At 25.1% G+C, this 17,508-nt stretch overlaps 2 protein-coding genes across 2 annotated transcripts; one reads left to right on the top strand and one right to left on the bottom strand.

The window, feature by feature from the left end:
• Window positions 1-313: 313 nt before the first annotated feature.
• Window positions 314-6,686, top strand: LOC123272267. The gene is made up of 10 exons (XM_044738964.1): window positions 314-515; window positions 626-786; window positions 1,925-2,271; window positions 2,396-2,624; window positions 3,060-3,191; window positions 3,509-3,876; window positions 3,925-5,493; window positions 5,865-5,991; window positions 6,069-6,205; window positions 6,283-6,686. The coding sequence occupies exons 3-10, from the start codon at window positions 2,227-2,229 to the stop codon at window positions 6,490-6,492; spliced, it is 2,817 nt and encodes a 938-aa protein (XP_044594899.1). The 5' UTR covers window positions 314-515; window positions 626-786; window positions 1,925-2,226; the 3' UTR covers window positions 6,493-6,686.
• A 1,036-nt stretch (window positions 6,687-7,722) lies between these two features.
• On the bottom strand, window positions 7,723-14,323 carry LOC123272292. The gene is made up of 2 exons (XM_044738993.1): window positions 14,154-14,323; window positions 7,723-10,012 (listed from the first exon to the last, which is right to left on the bottom strand). Exon 2 carries the CDS (start codon window positions 9,941-9,943, stop codon window positions 7,874-7,876), a length of 2,070 nt encoding a protein of 689 aa, XP_044594928.1. The 5' UTR covers window positions 9,944-10,012; window positions 14,154-14,323; the 3' UTR covers window positions 7,723-7,873.
• Between the last annotated feature and the right edge of the window lie 3,185 nt (window positions 14,324-17,508).

The raw sequence follows: 17,508 nt of genomic DNA, 5'->3' as shown, positions 1-17,508 counted from the left end.
CTAATATACCTTGAAATGTATCAATAGTGTAAATAAAATAATAAATAATTGTATAGATTACCAGTGAAAATCTCGGATTAATTTTATTCATTTGACCTGGTGAAAAATGAAAATTGGTAAAATTATTTGGATGCTCTTTATAAGTGAATATAGTTTATTTACAAAAAGTACTTATTTATTTATTTTATTTTAAAAAACATGATACTTCAGTGTGTTGAAAATTTTTTGTCTAAATTTCTAAATTATTTATTTTTTATTTTTATTTATTTATTAATTTATGAACTTAATCATTTATTTTTATGTTTAATATGCCTAATAATGAAATTCATGATGTTAATTGGCAACGAATCAAAAGTCACGCAATCATTAATGAAAATAATTTACGTATGAAATGGTTTATTAAAAATAAACAGCGATTATTGGAGAATTTATCAAATGGAAGCAATAGTAAAATTGTGAAAAGTCAAATTAAAATTTTAAAAGATGATAATAAACTGATAAAACGTGAAGAAAAGGTATGATAAAGATAAAAAAAATTTTAATCTAACCAAAAAAGGTGACAGTTGAAATTTGTGCTAGTTTTATTGATAGTAATAAAATAAAAAATGTTTTCTTTAAATTACAGATACCAAAAGTCGAGAATATTGATAAATGTCCATCAACTTCAGATAAAGAAAATGTTGGAATTGATTGTATGCGTCCTGTTGATCCTTCTACGTTGAAAATTCTCTATAAAAAAGATAAAGAGTGTCGCAATGATGCTACAAAATCATATTTACGCAAAAGGTATAGATACATAATTAATAAATAACGTTGTATTTTGAGAACTATTGACATTTTTAAAGATATAAGCTCACTCCGACATTACATTCATCGAGACCTTTCATTTGAGTACCTACATCAATTTTTCATATATTTATATATATTATATATATGTATATATGAAAAATATATCAAAAATGCATGTGGGTACTCAAATGAAAGCTCTTGATGAGTGTAACATCAGGATGAGCTTATATCTTAAAAAATGTCAATAATTAAGGAATGACTAGATATTTTGTCTACTGATTATTTTTTTAACGATATAAGCTCATCCTGATGTTGCACTCATCAAGAGCTTTCATTTGAGTACCCACATCAATTTTTCATATATTTATATATATTATATATATGTATATATGAAAAATATATCAAAAATGCATGTGGGTACTCAAATGAAAGCTCTTGATGAGTGTAACATCAGGATGAGCTTATATCTTAAAAAATGTCAATAATTAAGGAATGACTAGATATTTTGTCTACTGATTATTTTTTTAACGATATAAGCTCATCCTGATGTTACACTCATCAAGAGCTTTCATTTGAGTACCCACATCAATTTTTCATATATTTATATATATTATATATATGTAAATATGAAAAATATATGAAAATGCATGTGGGTATTCTAATGAAAGCTCTTGATGAGTACAACATCGGAATGAGCTTATATCTTTAAAAACATCAATAATTAAGGAATGACCTTGTATCTCGTGAACTATTGACATTTTTAAAGATATAAGCTCATCCTGATGTTACACTCATCAAGAGCTTTCATTTGAGTACCCACATCAATTTTTCATATATTTATATATATTATATTATATATATATATGTATATATATATATATATCAAAAATGCATGTGGGTACTCTAATGAAAGCTCTTAATGAGTGTAACATCGGGATGAACTTATATCTTCAAAAACGTCAATATTTAAGAAGGTACAGTGCAATTAAACGAAGTCATTATTTAATAAAGCAAAATTTTATTTATTTACAGTTCACAAGTTACGGCAGTCACATAGTGACTGCAAGGTTGCTAGTATTTATTATCACAAACATATTTTATAGGCATTTGTTTACTTTTTGATTAATCTTTCTAGATACGAGTTACGACCAAAAGATAAATTTCATATGATAGAGTGTTCCAATTGGATTTATGGCTGGCATACAAATGATCTTCCAGCTATATCATCTTCAACATTTGGAAAAAAGTTTATTATCTATGATAGTTTTTATCGGAGAAATTCATCTTCTATCAATAGAGATCCAGATTTATCCCGTATTCCTCAAACGACAAATCCAAAAAATTTTAATGACCTATTAAATTCATAAATAATTAAATTACAATATTAAGAAGAAATTTTTGTAATTAATTATTATAAGACAAAAAAAATTATTTAAAATGACATCTGTTCCAAATTGGTATCAAGAACTTTCAATTCCTCAGGTGAGATATCAAAACAATTTTCCATTTTTTTTTTTTCATCGTATAATAAAGATTATTAATAATAAGATTATTATTAAGATTATTTATTTATTAATATTGACAAGTGCTCATAATTCTTAATTAGATGAATCGAGTACGCATTTTACCTAAAGCCATCAAATGTGATTTTGATGAAAAGCTAACTGTCAGAACTCGAAAGATTTTAACTGACATTGGAATAATTTCTACGTTTGTAAAAATTTCATCAAATAAATTGAAAAAAATATTCAAAAAAAGTCATATGAATCCTGGTAAATTTTTATGTGAAATTTATCGCTCTATAACAGGAAATTATTTTGAAGAAGAACGCAATAGTTAGTATTAATTAATTAATTAATAATTAATTTTTTTCTTTTAATTTCGTATATTATAGAAATATATTTTAAGCTACCAAAAAAAAAAAAAAAAAAATTGAAAATATTCTAAAAATTCAAGTTTAAAAAAAAATTTTGTTCGTATTTTAAAGAAGATGCTTCTTTAAGTAAACTTTGATTTTTTTCATTCACTAAAAATTGTTGAAAACATAAATTTTATTAATATATTATTAAATTATTTAACTTTATGATGTAAACAAATTTAAATTTTATAAAAGATTGAGTTTCAAATCTAAAATCTATTGATTAGTTTGACAAAGTTTTATTGTTATTTTTTTTTCTGAATTTTTTTAAATCTAGTCAAAATAATTTTTTCAAAATTAAATTAAAAAAAAAAAGCTTGTAAGTTAATTATTTAACTATTGATTATTTCAGAAAAGTTTTATGACTGCAATCAAAGGCTTGTTTTAACAGCAATTGCTTATTTGTATCTTCCGGAAACTATCATTGAATTGCATCGTCGATTACCAATAACAAAAAAAAATGATTCTTCATATTCAAAAAAATGTAAGTAGGCCTATATGCTTAATCTTATGAAAATAAAGTTAGCCGATATCTAAAAATTTTTATAACTTTTTATATTAAAAAAATAATTAAAAAAAAATTTTTCAATTGTAAAAAAGTTCAAAAACTATAAGTACAATTTTTTAAAAATATTTTTTAGTTCTAATTTAATAAATTATGCAATATCAAAAAATCAAAAATGTCGACTTACTTTATTATTATCTCAATCTTATTAAAATTAAATAAAGTTTATCTTTATTAAAACAATTTAAGTTTTTATTATAAATTTTTAATTCATTTTATTTCTTAAATATTTTTAGATTTTCCACCAGTTAAATCACAACAGAAATCTTCTAAATCACCATATTTACAGTCTCGCCTGGAAGAATATAATTTAATACTACAAAAAAATGAGCAATTAAAATCTCAAAAAATGGGTCAATTAATTGCCAAACCTCAAGTGATATTACCTCCTTCTGACTTAGTCCTTAAATCTGAACAATTGAAACGATCAAGTCAAAAAAATTTAAAGAAAAACAATTCTCAAAGCAACTATAAAAAATTACGATCATATTCAAGTAAAAGTATCGCTAAAAAAAATTCTTCACAGCTTACAGCTCGTACTAATTATGAGAAAAAAATAGAATTTAATGAATATGATCCAAGTATTGTAAAAATTTTCAAAGAAAATGAAGAGAAAAAAAATACTTTTAGATTAAAAGATAATTTTTTTACTCTATCAGAAAATTCTTTTAAAATAAACGAAATAAAAAATTTACGTGGAAGAAAATATTTATCAAGAAATTGGGAAGAATCTTTGCGAAATGTCGATGAAGACTTTGTAATTATGTCAAGAAAAGCTAATGATATTTTAAAAAATTTTTATAACACAACTTGTAGGATTTTTAATGTTGATCTTTGCAGCCATTGTTGCTCACAAAAATCTAAAATTCCAACAAAGAAGAAAATCAAAAATTTATTGATAGACTCTTTAATATTAGATGGCAATTGTAGAAGAAAATTTATTGGTTCTGTAACTCTAAACTCACCTTCACAAAGCTTACCTGCTTCTGAACATAGCTTCTCACAAGAGATCACTCTTTCTGAAGATAAATTAATTAAGAAAAATATAATTTGTGGCTCAATAATAATAGATGGAAAATTGATAAATCAAATTGGAGGAATTTGTAAAGATCGTTTGCATATTTCGCATAAAATTCCTCATTCGGAAAGAATTAAGAATACTTTACCGTGCAATTGTTATTGTACTGAAGAAAATAAAGAAGAAAATGAAACTGAAAATAAAATTGATAAATTAAAATGTCAGCAGCGCTTTGATGATATTAATCCAAGTTTGAAAAATTTTTTGTTAGCGAACGAAGTAAAGAAGAATATAGAAGAACAAACTTTTGAGCGAATTAATCACACGACTTGCACTCAAAGATTTTTTACTGATAAAAAAAAGGTTGAAGAAAAAAAAAAGGAAGCTTGTATGAAATGTTTTAATTTTCCGGATAAATGTAAGAAAAATCCTCTTGAAGAAATACTAAAATTTGTTGAAGAAGATCAGATTAAATTATACAAAAATAATATTAAGTTTTCTATTAGAGGACTGAAACAAATTGCTGATAATGGAGCGAGTTGTAAGCCGATTATTTCAAATATAATTTTATGTACACCTAAAATAATTACACCTATTTCTAGTAAGTCAGATTTAACTGTATATTCTTCTTTGAGTAAGAGTAATCTTGTGTCTGAAATAAAATTAAATGGCGTTAAAAATGAGGGTGAAAAATTATCTGGTAAAGAAAAAATTGCTAAAATTATTACGGATAATAAAAATAAAGTTAAAGAGGAAATGATGGAGTTATACAAACAAATTGAAGAGTTAGATAATATTAAAAATAAATTAAATAAAAATTTGGAAATAATTAAAAGTGATCCTGCGATAAAGGACACTAGTGTGATAAAAAAACAGATCGCTGGAAAAAATGTAAAAATGAAAAAGAAGGATATTAAGTTAAAAGAAACTGATAATAAAGCTAATAGCGAGAAATTTGAAAATGAAAATTTGGAAACAATTGAAACTGATTCCAAAAATGTAATAAAAAAACAGATCGTCGATGGAAAAAATAATATGAAAATGAAAAAGAAGTTAATGTCAGAAGAAACTGGAGATACTGATGTTTATAGCGAAAAATCTGAAGGAGATAAAAAAAATTCTGATTTGGATAAAAATATAATTAATGAAGAAAAAAACGATGGAGACTTATCGAAACATAATAATTTAATTACTTTGATGAAAGTATGTTTTAATTTACTTATAATTATTTAAAGTCAATTGGAGATAAAATAATTCAAGAGAATTGTAATAATTTTTAAGTAATTTTTAATATGGAATATTATGATACTGAAATTAGCAGACATCTGTCAATTCTTGGAATTTTTATTACACAAATTATTATAAAAAAAAATAATTTAAAAAATTCGCATTTATAATTTTTTAAAATTTCTACATGTAGAATTTTTTTGCTAAATTTTTTTCATTATTATTTAATTGTTAAAAAAATTTTCATGTTTGTTAAATTAAGTATCAAGAAATATTCTTCCTATTTTTATCTCCTATTGGCTTACTGGTTTTTTACTCACAGTAAAGATAATTAATTAAAAAATTAGATTGCACTGAAAGAAATGGCAAATGAAAATTTTCTACTCGCAAAATTACCGGATTGTGATAAACTCCCTCAACTTCGAATGTGGATTAAGTGTCGAAAAGGATTTGTTTCATCTAATTTAGAAAAAGGTCAGCAAATTCAACATTATTTATTGACGAGTTTAGAAAATTTCATTGTTTATTAAATACATACTTTTATTTTAAAGATGAACTTCGTGATAAAATTCAAAATATCGGTAATGAACAATTTGATGAGACATCAAAAATTGTGGTTCCACAAATAAAATTGGATAAATATCAAGGAACGTTAAATTATTATGACATAAATAAATTAGAAAATCTTGTAAGAATTATTATTTGTTAATTATTTTACTTAACTTATTATAATGTATTTTTAATAATATTTTTATTATTTGGCAGGTTAAAATGAAAAAGAAACAGTTTTACAGCAAAGTAAGAAAATCACGAGTAAATGTATCACGTTCGACATGGAACCAATTGCAATTTGACAATTGTACGTCAGATTTATTATTTAAAAGAACTTACTTTATTTATCAACCGGCTAAAGAAGCAAATGGATTTATATTAAAGCCATACGGATTGCAATCTTCAAAAAAAAAAGAAAAATAAAAAGTCTAATTGATGATAAATATTTAGAAAAGCGATTTTATCTAGAGAAATTTTATTTTAATTATTTAAACAGATATAAGGTAAAAGACTTTATTAGTGGCACTTCTAAGTCCTATTAGTGGAACTTTTTCTTTTAATGAAAAAATGTTTTACTTGGAATAAAAATAAAAATTTTTTTTTATCTATAAGTCTTAAGGGGGTATTCTGGTCTATACAGAAAAAAAAAAAATTAACTTGATTCAAGAGAAAAATTCTTGAACCAAGAATATAATTTTGAAAAGGGTAATTGTCTTGAATCAAGATGATAAATTCTTGAATTAAGTAAAATTTCCGTAAATCAAGAAAATTTTCTTAAGTCAAGAATTTTTTTACTCAAACTAAGAATATTAAGCTCTTCAAAAATATATACTTGATTCAAGAACATTTTTTTTTCTGTGTAGAAGCATGAAATTTCAGGTAATTTTTTTAAAGTGCTGTAAAAAAAAGGCAATCAATATTTTTGGTATCCATTTTTTTATAAGTTATTTATTAACATTATAAGAATACAGAAAAAAATAAAGAAAGTTGAAAATTCAAAAAATTGGTAAATGACGATTCCTACGATTGCAACCCTCCTAGCAATGGGAAACAAAAAAATAAAAAAGATTATTAATCTAGAGTAATGTCGCTATGGTTGGAACTACGAAAAAGTTGAAAAAAAATTTTTTCACAAAATAGCGATTGCCTGAAGAAAAAAAAATTTTTTTACCACTTTTTTTGACTTTCTTTTTCAAAAATAGTAAAAATTGAAATTTGGGGATGACCGTATTTATTTATTTTTTTTCTGTATTCTTATAATATTAATAAATAACTTATAAAAATATTGATTGTCTTTTTTTTATGGCACTTTAAAAATTACCTGAAATTTCATGGTTCTAAACCAGAATACCCCCTTAAAGATTAGAAATAATATATTCATAATAGAAATTAATGATTTCATTAATTGAATATGTACCAAAATCAAAGAAAGTGTCAGTAATGGGATCTTCGCTACTAATGAGGTCTTTTATCCTATTTCAAATTAATGAACATAAAAAAAACAATTTTGAATTTCTTATTGCAAATATTACGATCTAAAAGGATGTAATCGAATAAAAACATGACAATTATTATTCTAATCATCAAGATAAATAAAAATAGCAATTGACTAATATTGGCAATCTTATAAAAACATTACACAGCAACAATATAAATGTTTAACGAATATTTATATTGTTCATGTTTCTTAATATAATTACATTTTTAAATATTACTCCTAAAAATTATCACCATTTAGTAGTAAATGAACTTATTAGAAATTTATTATATTTTAAACATAAAAAAGTAATATAAATATATTTATTTACAGATGACTGTTAATCATAGTTAAAACAAAACATTTGATGCGTGTTTTAGCATTGTGCGGCAGCCGTTGAATTTGCGGTTGTAAATTCCTCAAAAACTGATGTATTTGCCTCCTGATTGGTAGCAAAGTTCTCCTAGTCCTCGCAATTCTCTGCCTGTGTCTCCTTCTTCTTTCAACGTAACCCCTATGCTCTTCTCTTTCATTTTCTTCTTCATTATTTTCTTCAATAGCTTCAAACATATACTGATGCTGAACACTAAGTTCTTCATCAATTCCCTCATCGGTATCAATCTCTAGTACTTCTTGCCCCACTATCTCTTCTTCTTCCTCCTCCTCCTCTTCTCTCTTAAAATCATCATCATATTCATTCGCCTCAATAATAACTTCTTCCGAAATATCTTCTAAATGAATTTCCTCACCTTCATTCTTCATCTCCAATAAAGCTTCTAAATTTTGGTCATCAGTTTTTTGTCCATCATTATTATCACTAAAAATTTGATTTTGTATTTTACGTTTTCTTCCTCTTTTACATTTTTCCATCACAGATTTATCATTGCCAAATTTTTCATTTTTCCCCAAATTAACAACAGAATTGACATCAGGTAGATCAATTTTTATCAACAAACCCGGTGGAATACTTTCTAAGCTCGAAACAGGAATAGGTTTTCCTAAATTAGAAATATTACCCGTAAAAGGCAGTATAACTTTTTTAACAGCCGCATTATTACTCAAAGAAGCGATATTATTCGCAATTGTTATAGGCTGAATTTGATTAGTTTGTATCTGGGTAAATTTCCATAAATCGCAATTACTTGACGCTGGCGGTAAAGGTAACTTCCTTAAAATTCGATTATCAATAATCATTTGTTGCGGAGGATGTAAAGTAGTAGGAATTGGTTTAGGAATAGTAATCAAAGTAGGTCGTTTAGATTTTCCCCTTTTTTTAGCTAAGGGCATAGGTTTATTAGCAACAAATGGTTTTTTACTCGACACAATTGGTACATCTCTTTTCTTCTTACTTTTATCATCTTCACCAAGCCACTCACCGTCCAAATCTTCTAAATTAACATCAATAAATTCATTACTTGACGTATGATTATGTTTGATATCTTTATCTAAGAAGCTACTAGAGCCATTGACTATTATCTCTTCAAAATCTTTTATTGTTGGCACAGCGTCACAGGGTCCGACTTTTTGAAACGATTGACCGGATAAAAAATGTTTCGAGCATAATACAAGTTTACGAATTTGATTAGGAGACATTTTTAAAATGTCTTCACGGCCTAAAAATTGACACCATCTTAAACAGCGGCCAATTTCGTAAGCTGGGAACGGGTGAAATTTATATTTCTCTATTCGATTTGTTGGATCGGACCTAGATCGTCCGCAAGCGGCACATGCTTGACTTTCCAAGACTTCTGGAGGCAAAGGTTCGAGTTTTTTGGGTTTCTCATTTGCTTGTTTGGGTATTTCGACGGATAATGAAGCATAGTCGATGATTAATTCATTATTCAATGAATCGGGATTACGAATCATTGGTACGGCATTGTCAACAAGGCGATTGCGATAGCCCGGCAAAAATTGCGACTTTAGGAAATGATTTGAACAAATGTAACAATATAAAATTTCTTTTCTCGTTAAACGATAATAAGAATCAATCCCGACGAAATCTAGCCATTTTAAACAGCGGAATTCTTCACCGGGAAAGTGGTGAAATGTTGTACCGTCATAATTTGCATCTGGAGGATCTTTGCGAGTTCTTCCGCACAATACGCACGTTATATTGTATAAACTTTGTTTAGGATCGTATATTGTGGGAACAGCGGTACAATTTAGACGGTCTAAGTATTCATTTAGAAAATATTTTCCTTCAAAGTGTTTAGAACAAACCATACGTTGGAGTAATTGTTTTTTTGTTAGTTTGTAGAGATCTTCACGGCCACAAAATTCGAGCCATTTTTTACAGCGGTCGTCGTAATTGACTGGGAAGCCGAAGAACATATACTCTTCTTCTCGATTGTTTGGGTTCATCCGAGAACGGCCACATACTACGCAAGGATGAGGCATTTTGGTGTTGTGAAGATTTCTTCATCAAGATTCCATACTTATGATACACTTATCATCTTTTTTGGATATCTATAAAAATAAAAGGCACTAATTAATCTATACTAATAAATAGAGAGCCGGTTTTTTTGTCCGGTTATACTGCGAAAACTACTGAACCGATCGGAATAATACTTATACTATAAGATGCAGCGTGTTTCAAAGAAGGTTTCAGTATATGATATAGTGGTGATTACTTATCCGGAGCCTATATTTTTTTGACTTAGAAATAATGAATTTTTATTGTAACTAAATTTATTCTATTTGATTGTCATTTGTTTAAATAAATTTTTTAATTCTATTGGTTGTTTATATACTAGGCAGATTTCTTCACTTATGAGACCTGCAATTTCTTTAACTGAAACTTTCAATGCTCATTACAATTTTTTTTTTTCATATTAATTATTATTCATTTTTGTAAGAAAGACACGGGAATGTTATAATAATTGCACATTGAAAGTTACAATGAATATTAGCTAGAATAATTACATGGATAAAAGGTGCATGCCAATTTGATAGAAATTAAAAAAAATTTTGTTGTAAATTTAAAAATTAAAAGAAACAATTTTGGAACGTACTTGGTGTGCGTCATTGTGTACTTCAATTTTTTTTAAAAGTCCTAGTAGATAGATTTTAGGAATTTCATAAAAAGTGAAATATTTCGTAACCACGCACACTAAATACGTTCCAAAATTGTTTCTTTTAATTTTTAAATTTACAACAAAATTTTTTTTAATGTCCAAAAATCATTTACAACCATATCGGTTACTTGGATTTTTTAATTTTTTATTTTATATCTTTTTGTAAAGAAATAAAAATTTTTTTTCTTAATAGTCTTATGAACGTGGACTTGGCGCGATTTTTTTACAGTGAAACGGTTTTTGTTCGGATATATATATATATATATATATATATATATATATATATATATATATATATATATATATATATATATATATATATATATATATATATATATATATATATTAGGGTGTGTCAATTTTAGGCGACTTTTTTTTTTCAACGAAAAAACAGGCTGAAAACTTGCATGAAGGTGAGAACAGAAGCCTGTTCAAAGCGGAGCTCTTAATATTAATATTTAGAGGTGTCTGTCCCTAATTTTTCATTTCCCATTTAAATAACATAGGAAAAAAAATTCTTTTTTTTGTTTATTTTTCTAGCTCGGCATACGCACCTCATATATATAAGTCCATAGCATATTCTTGTAAAGAATTTAACGCTCTACAAAAAAGGTCTCTTACACTTTTATCATAAAGACAGCCGTTCTAAAGTTATTCAGACGTAAACTTTTAAATGTATAAAATTTTGATTATTCAAGTATTAAACTGATACAAATTAATATATTACTGTCTTAAAAATTATTTTTATATGGATAATTGGTTCTGATGCGCTAATATTTTCATAAAGCTAAAAAAAAATTACTCATATATCAAATGTTTTTCTTCTTTATTTCATTTACTTACTGTAAGAAAATCATGATCCGAGTTGAATGAATTAAATTTTTGAAAAGTTTCACGGAATTAACAATTTATTACTCTACATGGAGAGAAAAGATAAGTTTGGAAAATCAGAAAAGTGCACGTCTCATAACGCTCATTTATCACAAAAAAATCTGGAAAACGGTTGACCCTAAAGGCCATCCCTGCAACTTCCGCTAATTCCATATCTAAGCGCTTAAAATTGCACTTATGAGGTTTTTGAGCTCTTCAAGTCAAAAGTCTGATAAAAGTTTCATAGAACACTTTTTTTTGAACTTTCGAAGTGCAATAATTCTTGAATAAATTAACGAATAATCATTAATAATAATGTATATCATTAATAATAATCATAATAATAATTTTCTTACAGTAAATGAAATAAAGAAGAAAAAAATTTGATACATGAGTAATTTTTTTTTAAGCTTTATGAAAATGTTAGCGCATCAGAATCAATTCTAAATATAAAAATAACTTTTAAGACAGTAATAAATTAATTTGTATCAGTTTGATACTTGAATAATCAAAATTTTATACATTTAGAAGTTTACGTCTGAATAACTTTAGAACGGCTGTCTTTATGATAAAAGTGTAAGAGACCTTTTTTGTAGAGCGTTGAATTCTCTACAATAATATGCTATTGACTTATATATATGAGGTGCGTATGCCGAGCTAGGAAAATAAACAAAAAAAAGAATTTTTTTTCCTATGTTATTTAAATGGGAAATGAAAAATTAGGGACAGACACCTCTAAATATTAATATTAAGAGCTCCGCTTTGAACAGGCTTCTGTTCTCACCTTCATGCAAGTTTTCAGCCTGTTTTTTCATTGAAAAAAAAAAGTCGCCTAAAATTGACACACCCTAATATATATATATATATATAAATTCATCAATCTATGTTCTATACACTAAAAAAAAAAAATTATCTTGATTCGAGAGAAAAATTATTTATTTATTTTTATTTTATTTATCATTCTCGTTACAAAAAAATTCTATAGAGATGCATATAGCACCTGTGCATAGAACGAGTATATGTAAAATTCTAATAATTTTTCTTATCAATATTATCTTATGTATAGTAAATAGTAATAATAATAATACCTAATGCAGTGCAAGCTAAAAGAATATCAGCCTAGCAAGTTTCTGAGCAAATTTTATCTTATTTAAAATGGATTTTATGAATTTTTGTAGTTTTTATTGAACCAAGAAAATAATTTTGAAGAGGGTAATTATCTTGAATCAAGTAAAATTTATGAAAATTAATTTAGCAGATATTTTATAATTTTAAGAATTTATTTAAAAAATAAATTAAGTCAAAGAAAATGAGAAAAAAAATTGACATTTAGAAAATTAAAAAAATAAAAAATCAAATTTTTTAGAAATAATTTATTTATTAAAAAAAAATTAAATAATGGTCAAGTGACTGCTAATTTTAATGTCATGTAAAATTTCCTTAAATCAAGAAAAATTTACTAGTCCAAGAATTTTTATACTCAAATCAAGAAGATTAAGTTCTTAAAAATTACATATTTGATTCAAGAAAACTTTTGATTAGTTATTGCAACTAAGTAGAAACATTTATGCTAGAATATAAATTTTTTAAACAATTTTTTTTTATCGAACGAGTCGTAGTAAGTTTAACAAATTAAATTTTGACAATAATCTAAATGTATTTGAAATTTTTTAAAATTTAGGTAAGAAAAATAAATAGTATTAATTTTATCATTTATCATAATCATATTCTTCTAACGATACTGGAATTAAAAAACATCTGATAATTTTTATAATTCTTTGAGTAAATAAATGATTAAAAAACGAAGAAGTAATAAAAAAAACTCATTTGAAATTAAAAAATCGATCAAATGTTTTTTTTAGTACTAATTTGTTTTTTATCAATTAAAAAAAATTGACAGGTGTTGGCAAATTTCAGTGTTATCTATTATACCTATATATTTATAATCCTGATTAACTATTCTTATGACCATTTTTACACGCTTTATATTAGCTTCACTTGTATGTCAGTTTGTCAGTATGTAACTCTCCGTGGGTAATTTGCGCGCCTGAATATTTTTGATAATCAACAAATAATAGTTTAAAAAAACTAAAAAATCACGCTTTTATAAATAAACCAAACTAAAAGTAAAATAAATAATAGTTTAAAAACTAAAAACACGCTTTTTATAGAAAACCAAACTAAAAATAGAAAATAAATTTAAATTAAGAATAGTGTTAAAAATTTCAATAAATATAAATTAATAATAGTGTAAATAAAAAAATGTATTTTATTTTAAAAAAAGCGTGAGGTGCATGGTGTCAATAGTTATAAATATTTTATTGACAGATATGAGTAGAGTGATTATCATTTTGATAATATCTTAAAAAGCACCCCACGCTTTTTTTAAAATAAAATACATTTTTTTTATTTACACTATTATTAATTTATATTTATTGAAATTTTTAACACTATTCTTAATTTAAATTTATTTTCTATTTTTTAGTTTGGTTTTCTATAAAAAGCGTGTTTTTAGTTTTTTTAAACTATTATTTATTATTTAGCATTGTAGAGGGTAAAAAAAATTGAACTATCGAGACTATTGTAAATGACCTGTGTTTTACTTTTCTCCCTAAAGTATTTACATTATGTTGTGTCGAAAGTAAATGAAGTATTGAACTTACTTTATTAAATGTCTTGATGCATATTATAATTTACTAATAATTTGATCCATGAAGACAGTTCATGATGAAATAAAAAGTTTTTCCAATAATTTTACTCGAGTGAATAAAAATGTTATTAACTCAAACATAATATTTTTATTACGTTGATAAGAATAACAATTCGTAAGGTTATGTTTTATAGGAAAACACTACTGAACTATTATTGAGAGAGTGCAGAGTATTTATTTCAATTCTTTAGAAATCCCGTTATTACCGACGGATATTTTAAATATTAAAATAAATAATAATAATATAATATTAAAAGTATTAAAATATTAAAATTAAAAGTTCAAAAATTAAAAATCTGACCCAAGTTTATTTGAGTTTAATTTTTATGAAAATTAATTAAAAGCAAATATTTTATAATTTTAAGAACTTTTGTTAACAAATAAATTATGGCAAAAAAAATAAGAAAAAAAAATTTACATCTAGAAATTATAAAATATAAAAAATGCAATTTTTTATAATTCATTTAATTGTTAAATAAAATTAAAAATTAGCCAGGTGACAGCTAACTTTAATGTTGAAAATTAAGTTAGCCATCTAAAAATTTTTAGAATTTTTTTTTACTGAAAAAATTATTACAAAAAAATAAAAAAAAAATTTTCACATGTAAAAAACTTGAAAAACTAATAGTGCAATTTTTTAAAAATAATTTTTAGCTCTAATCTAATAAAATAAAGAAATTGAAAACGTCGGCTAACTTTAGTATTATACTTTAATGTCATTTAATTTTTCTAAAATTAAAAAATGATTGATTTATCTTAATGTTTTTCAGTCTAATTTTTTAATTATATCACTCTACTTTAATAAAATTTTGGCATTACAAAATTCGCATTTTCTTTATAAAAGCTATTAAAATGTGTATGAAAAATGATACCTAAGTTAGCTATCAGCTTTAATTTTAAAAATTTGTATACACTAATAATTTTTTTTCATTTCTACGTGTGGAAATTTTTTTTTATAATTATTTAATTGCTATAAAATTCTAAAAAAATTTCTAATGTCTGTCAACTTCAGTTTCATTATGAAAAAAAAATTCTTGTCTCAACTTATAAGAGTGGGCCGTAGTAAATGTATTTTCAAAAATTTTATTTCTCTACTTACCTTTCGAATAAGTTTAGCAAGTAATTTATAACGGAAGCTTTATAATAATTAAAATAGAAATTTTTTACAAAAGTTAACAATATAAAATATAATTTATACAGCCCACTTTAAACTGCATATATCTTTATAGTGACTTTTCTTGACGTTAGATAGAGACACAATATAAATCTAATTGTAAATGGGGTATTAGCCCGAGCTATATACTGTGATGTAGCAGCACATGCTGCCATCTACATAGGATATAAATTAGCGGTTTATTTAAATTCAAATCAGACGAATAATTGATTAATAATATAATTATAAGAATAATTATTTGTAGAAAAATAATAAGAATAATATTAAGAACATCGTAACAAAGAAAATAAAACATATGGAATACTTAAACATAGAATGGTCACTTGAGAGGAAAATAAAATATAATATCTCGAGAAAAGCTATAAAAAGGAGAATCTAAAATCTTAAATAACAAATACATCTTTGTTTCTTAGAGACTCTAGCAAAATACTACAATTTACGACTTTCAATAAAGGACTTTATTATCCTAGGCTAAACTAAATATTCCCTTTTTACACGCTTTATATTTTAGCTTCACTTGTATGTCAGTAACTCTCCGCGGGTAATCTGCGCGCCTGCGGCCTTCCTTGGTTCTGGTAGCCGTTTCTCAGGCTCGCTCTCCGAAATCGAACTCTGATTCCCCGTATTTATAATATTTATAAATAATTATTTTTTATTAGCTTCACTTGTATGTCAGTATGTCAGTATGTCAGTATGTAACTCTCCGTGGGTAATTTGCGCGCCTGAATATTTTTGATAATCAACAAATAATAGTTTAAAAAACTAAAAAATCACGCTTTTATAAATAAACCAAACTAAAAGTAAAAATAAATAATAGTTTAAAAACTAAAAACACGCTTTTATAGAAAACCAAACTAAAAATAGAAAATAAATTTAAATTAAGAATAGTGTTAAAAATTTCAATAAATATAAATTAATAATAGTGTAAATAAAAAAAATGTATTTTATTTTAATAAAAACGTGGGGTGCTTTTTAATATATTATCAAAATGATAATCACTCTACTCATATTTGTCATTAAAATATTTATAACTATTGACACCATGCACCTCACGCTTTTTAAAATAAAATACATTTTTTTATTTACACTATTATTAATTTATATTTATTGAAATTTTTAACACTATTCTTAATTTAAATTTATTTTCTATTTTTTAGTTTGGTTTTCTATAAAAAGCGTGTTTTTAGTTTTTTTAAACTATTATTTATTATGGCTTTTCTTCTAACCAGGCAACGACTACGACGCCATGTGTTAAACACATGGTTAGTTTCACTTTTCCGAGAGAAAATTAAGCGAAGGCGTCACTTTTACTTTTGAGTCCCACTCTTGAAGAAATCGACCAATTAGAAATCATTCTTATAATAAATCCAACCCTAAAGCTAAAATCTCCCCTCTAAAATAAGTTATTAACTCGATGTAAAACTTAGGAAAATTAAGATATAGCAGTAAGCAAGTAACTCCTGTATATGAAACATCTTACAATATATCCCATATAACTTGCATATAAAATCTCATCATTCATAATACCGATTGCCAAATCCTCATCCTAACTAGTATAAATTAATAATAATATTAATTATTATTCACGAAAGTCCGTAACAGGAATACTTTCGTATTCTTTAGCGAATTTTAAAGAGCCCGCCGATCTGAGCCGAATCTAACTATAATATTGAGACATCTACAGCAGTAAAAACTTACTAAACATCGGCTCAGATCATAACACATCTGAGTGATCCGAACGGAAATGTAGCCAATGTAATAATTGTAAAGGAATTCAAAAAGTAACTTGCTTTCTAACAAGTTATATACATTTAACACTTCATATATAACACTAAATATAAGTCAAATAATAGTAAATTCTATGTAATTAAATACACACATTAAAACATTTAAATACTATATTTGTGAAAAAATTTAACTGTAAGCAATGAAACTTTACAAAACAACGACAATTGATCTGTCTTCTAAATCCTCTAAATCATAAGTAAGAAATTAGCTGTCGGTAAGGTAAGTTTTGTTAGATAACTGGCGGTAGAGTAAATTCAAATTATATAGTTATAAATTTAAACACAACCTTTTATTACTAAATAAGAATAATTCTTGTTGAAAATATTTATTTTTTTTATTTTTTACA

This window comes from Cotesia glomerata, linkage group LG9 (assembly GCF_020080835.1).
Source record: "Cotesia glomerata isolate CgM1 linkage group LG9, MPM_Cglom_v2.3, whole genome shotgun sequence".
In the NCBI taxonomy this organism is placed as follows: domain Eukaryota; kingdom Metazoa; phylum Arthropoda; class Insecta; order Hymenoptera; family Braconidae; genus Cotesia; species Cotesia glomerata.
Note: the sequence above shows the minus strand (reverse complement) of the source record. Positions and strands in the feature narration are given on the sequence as shown.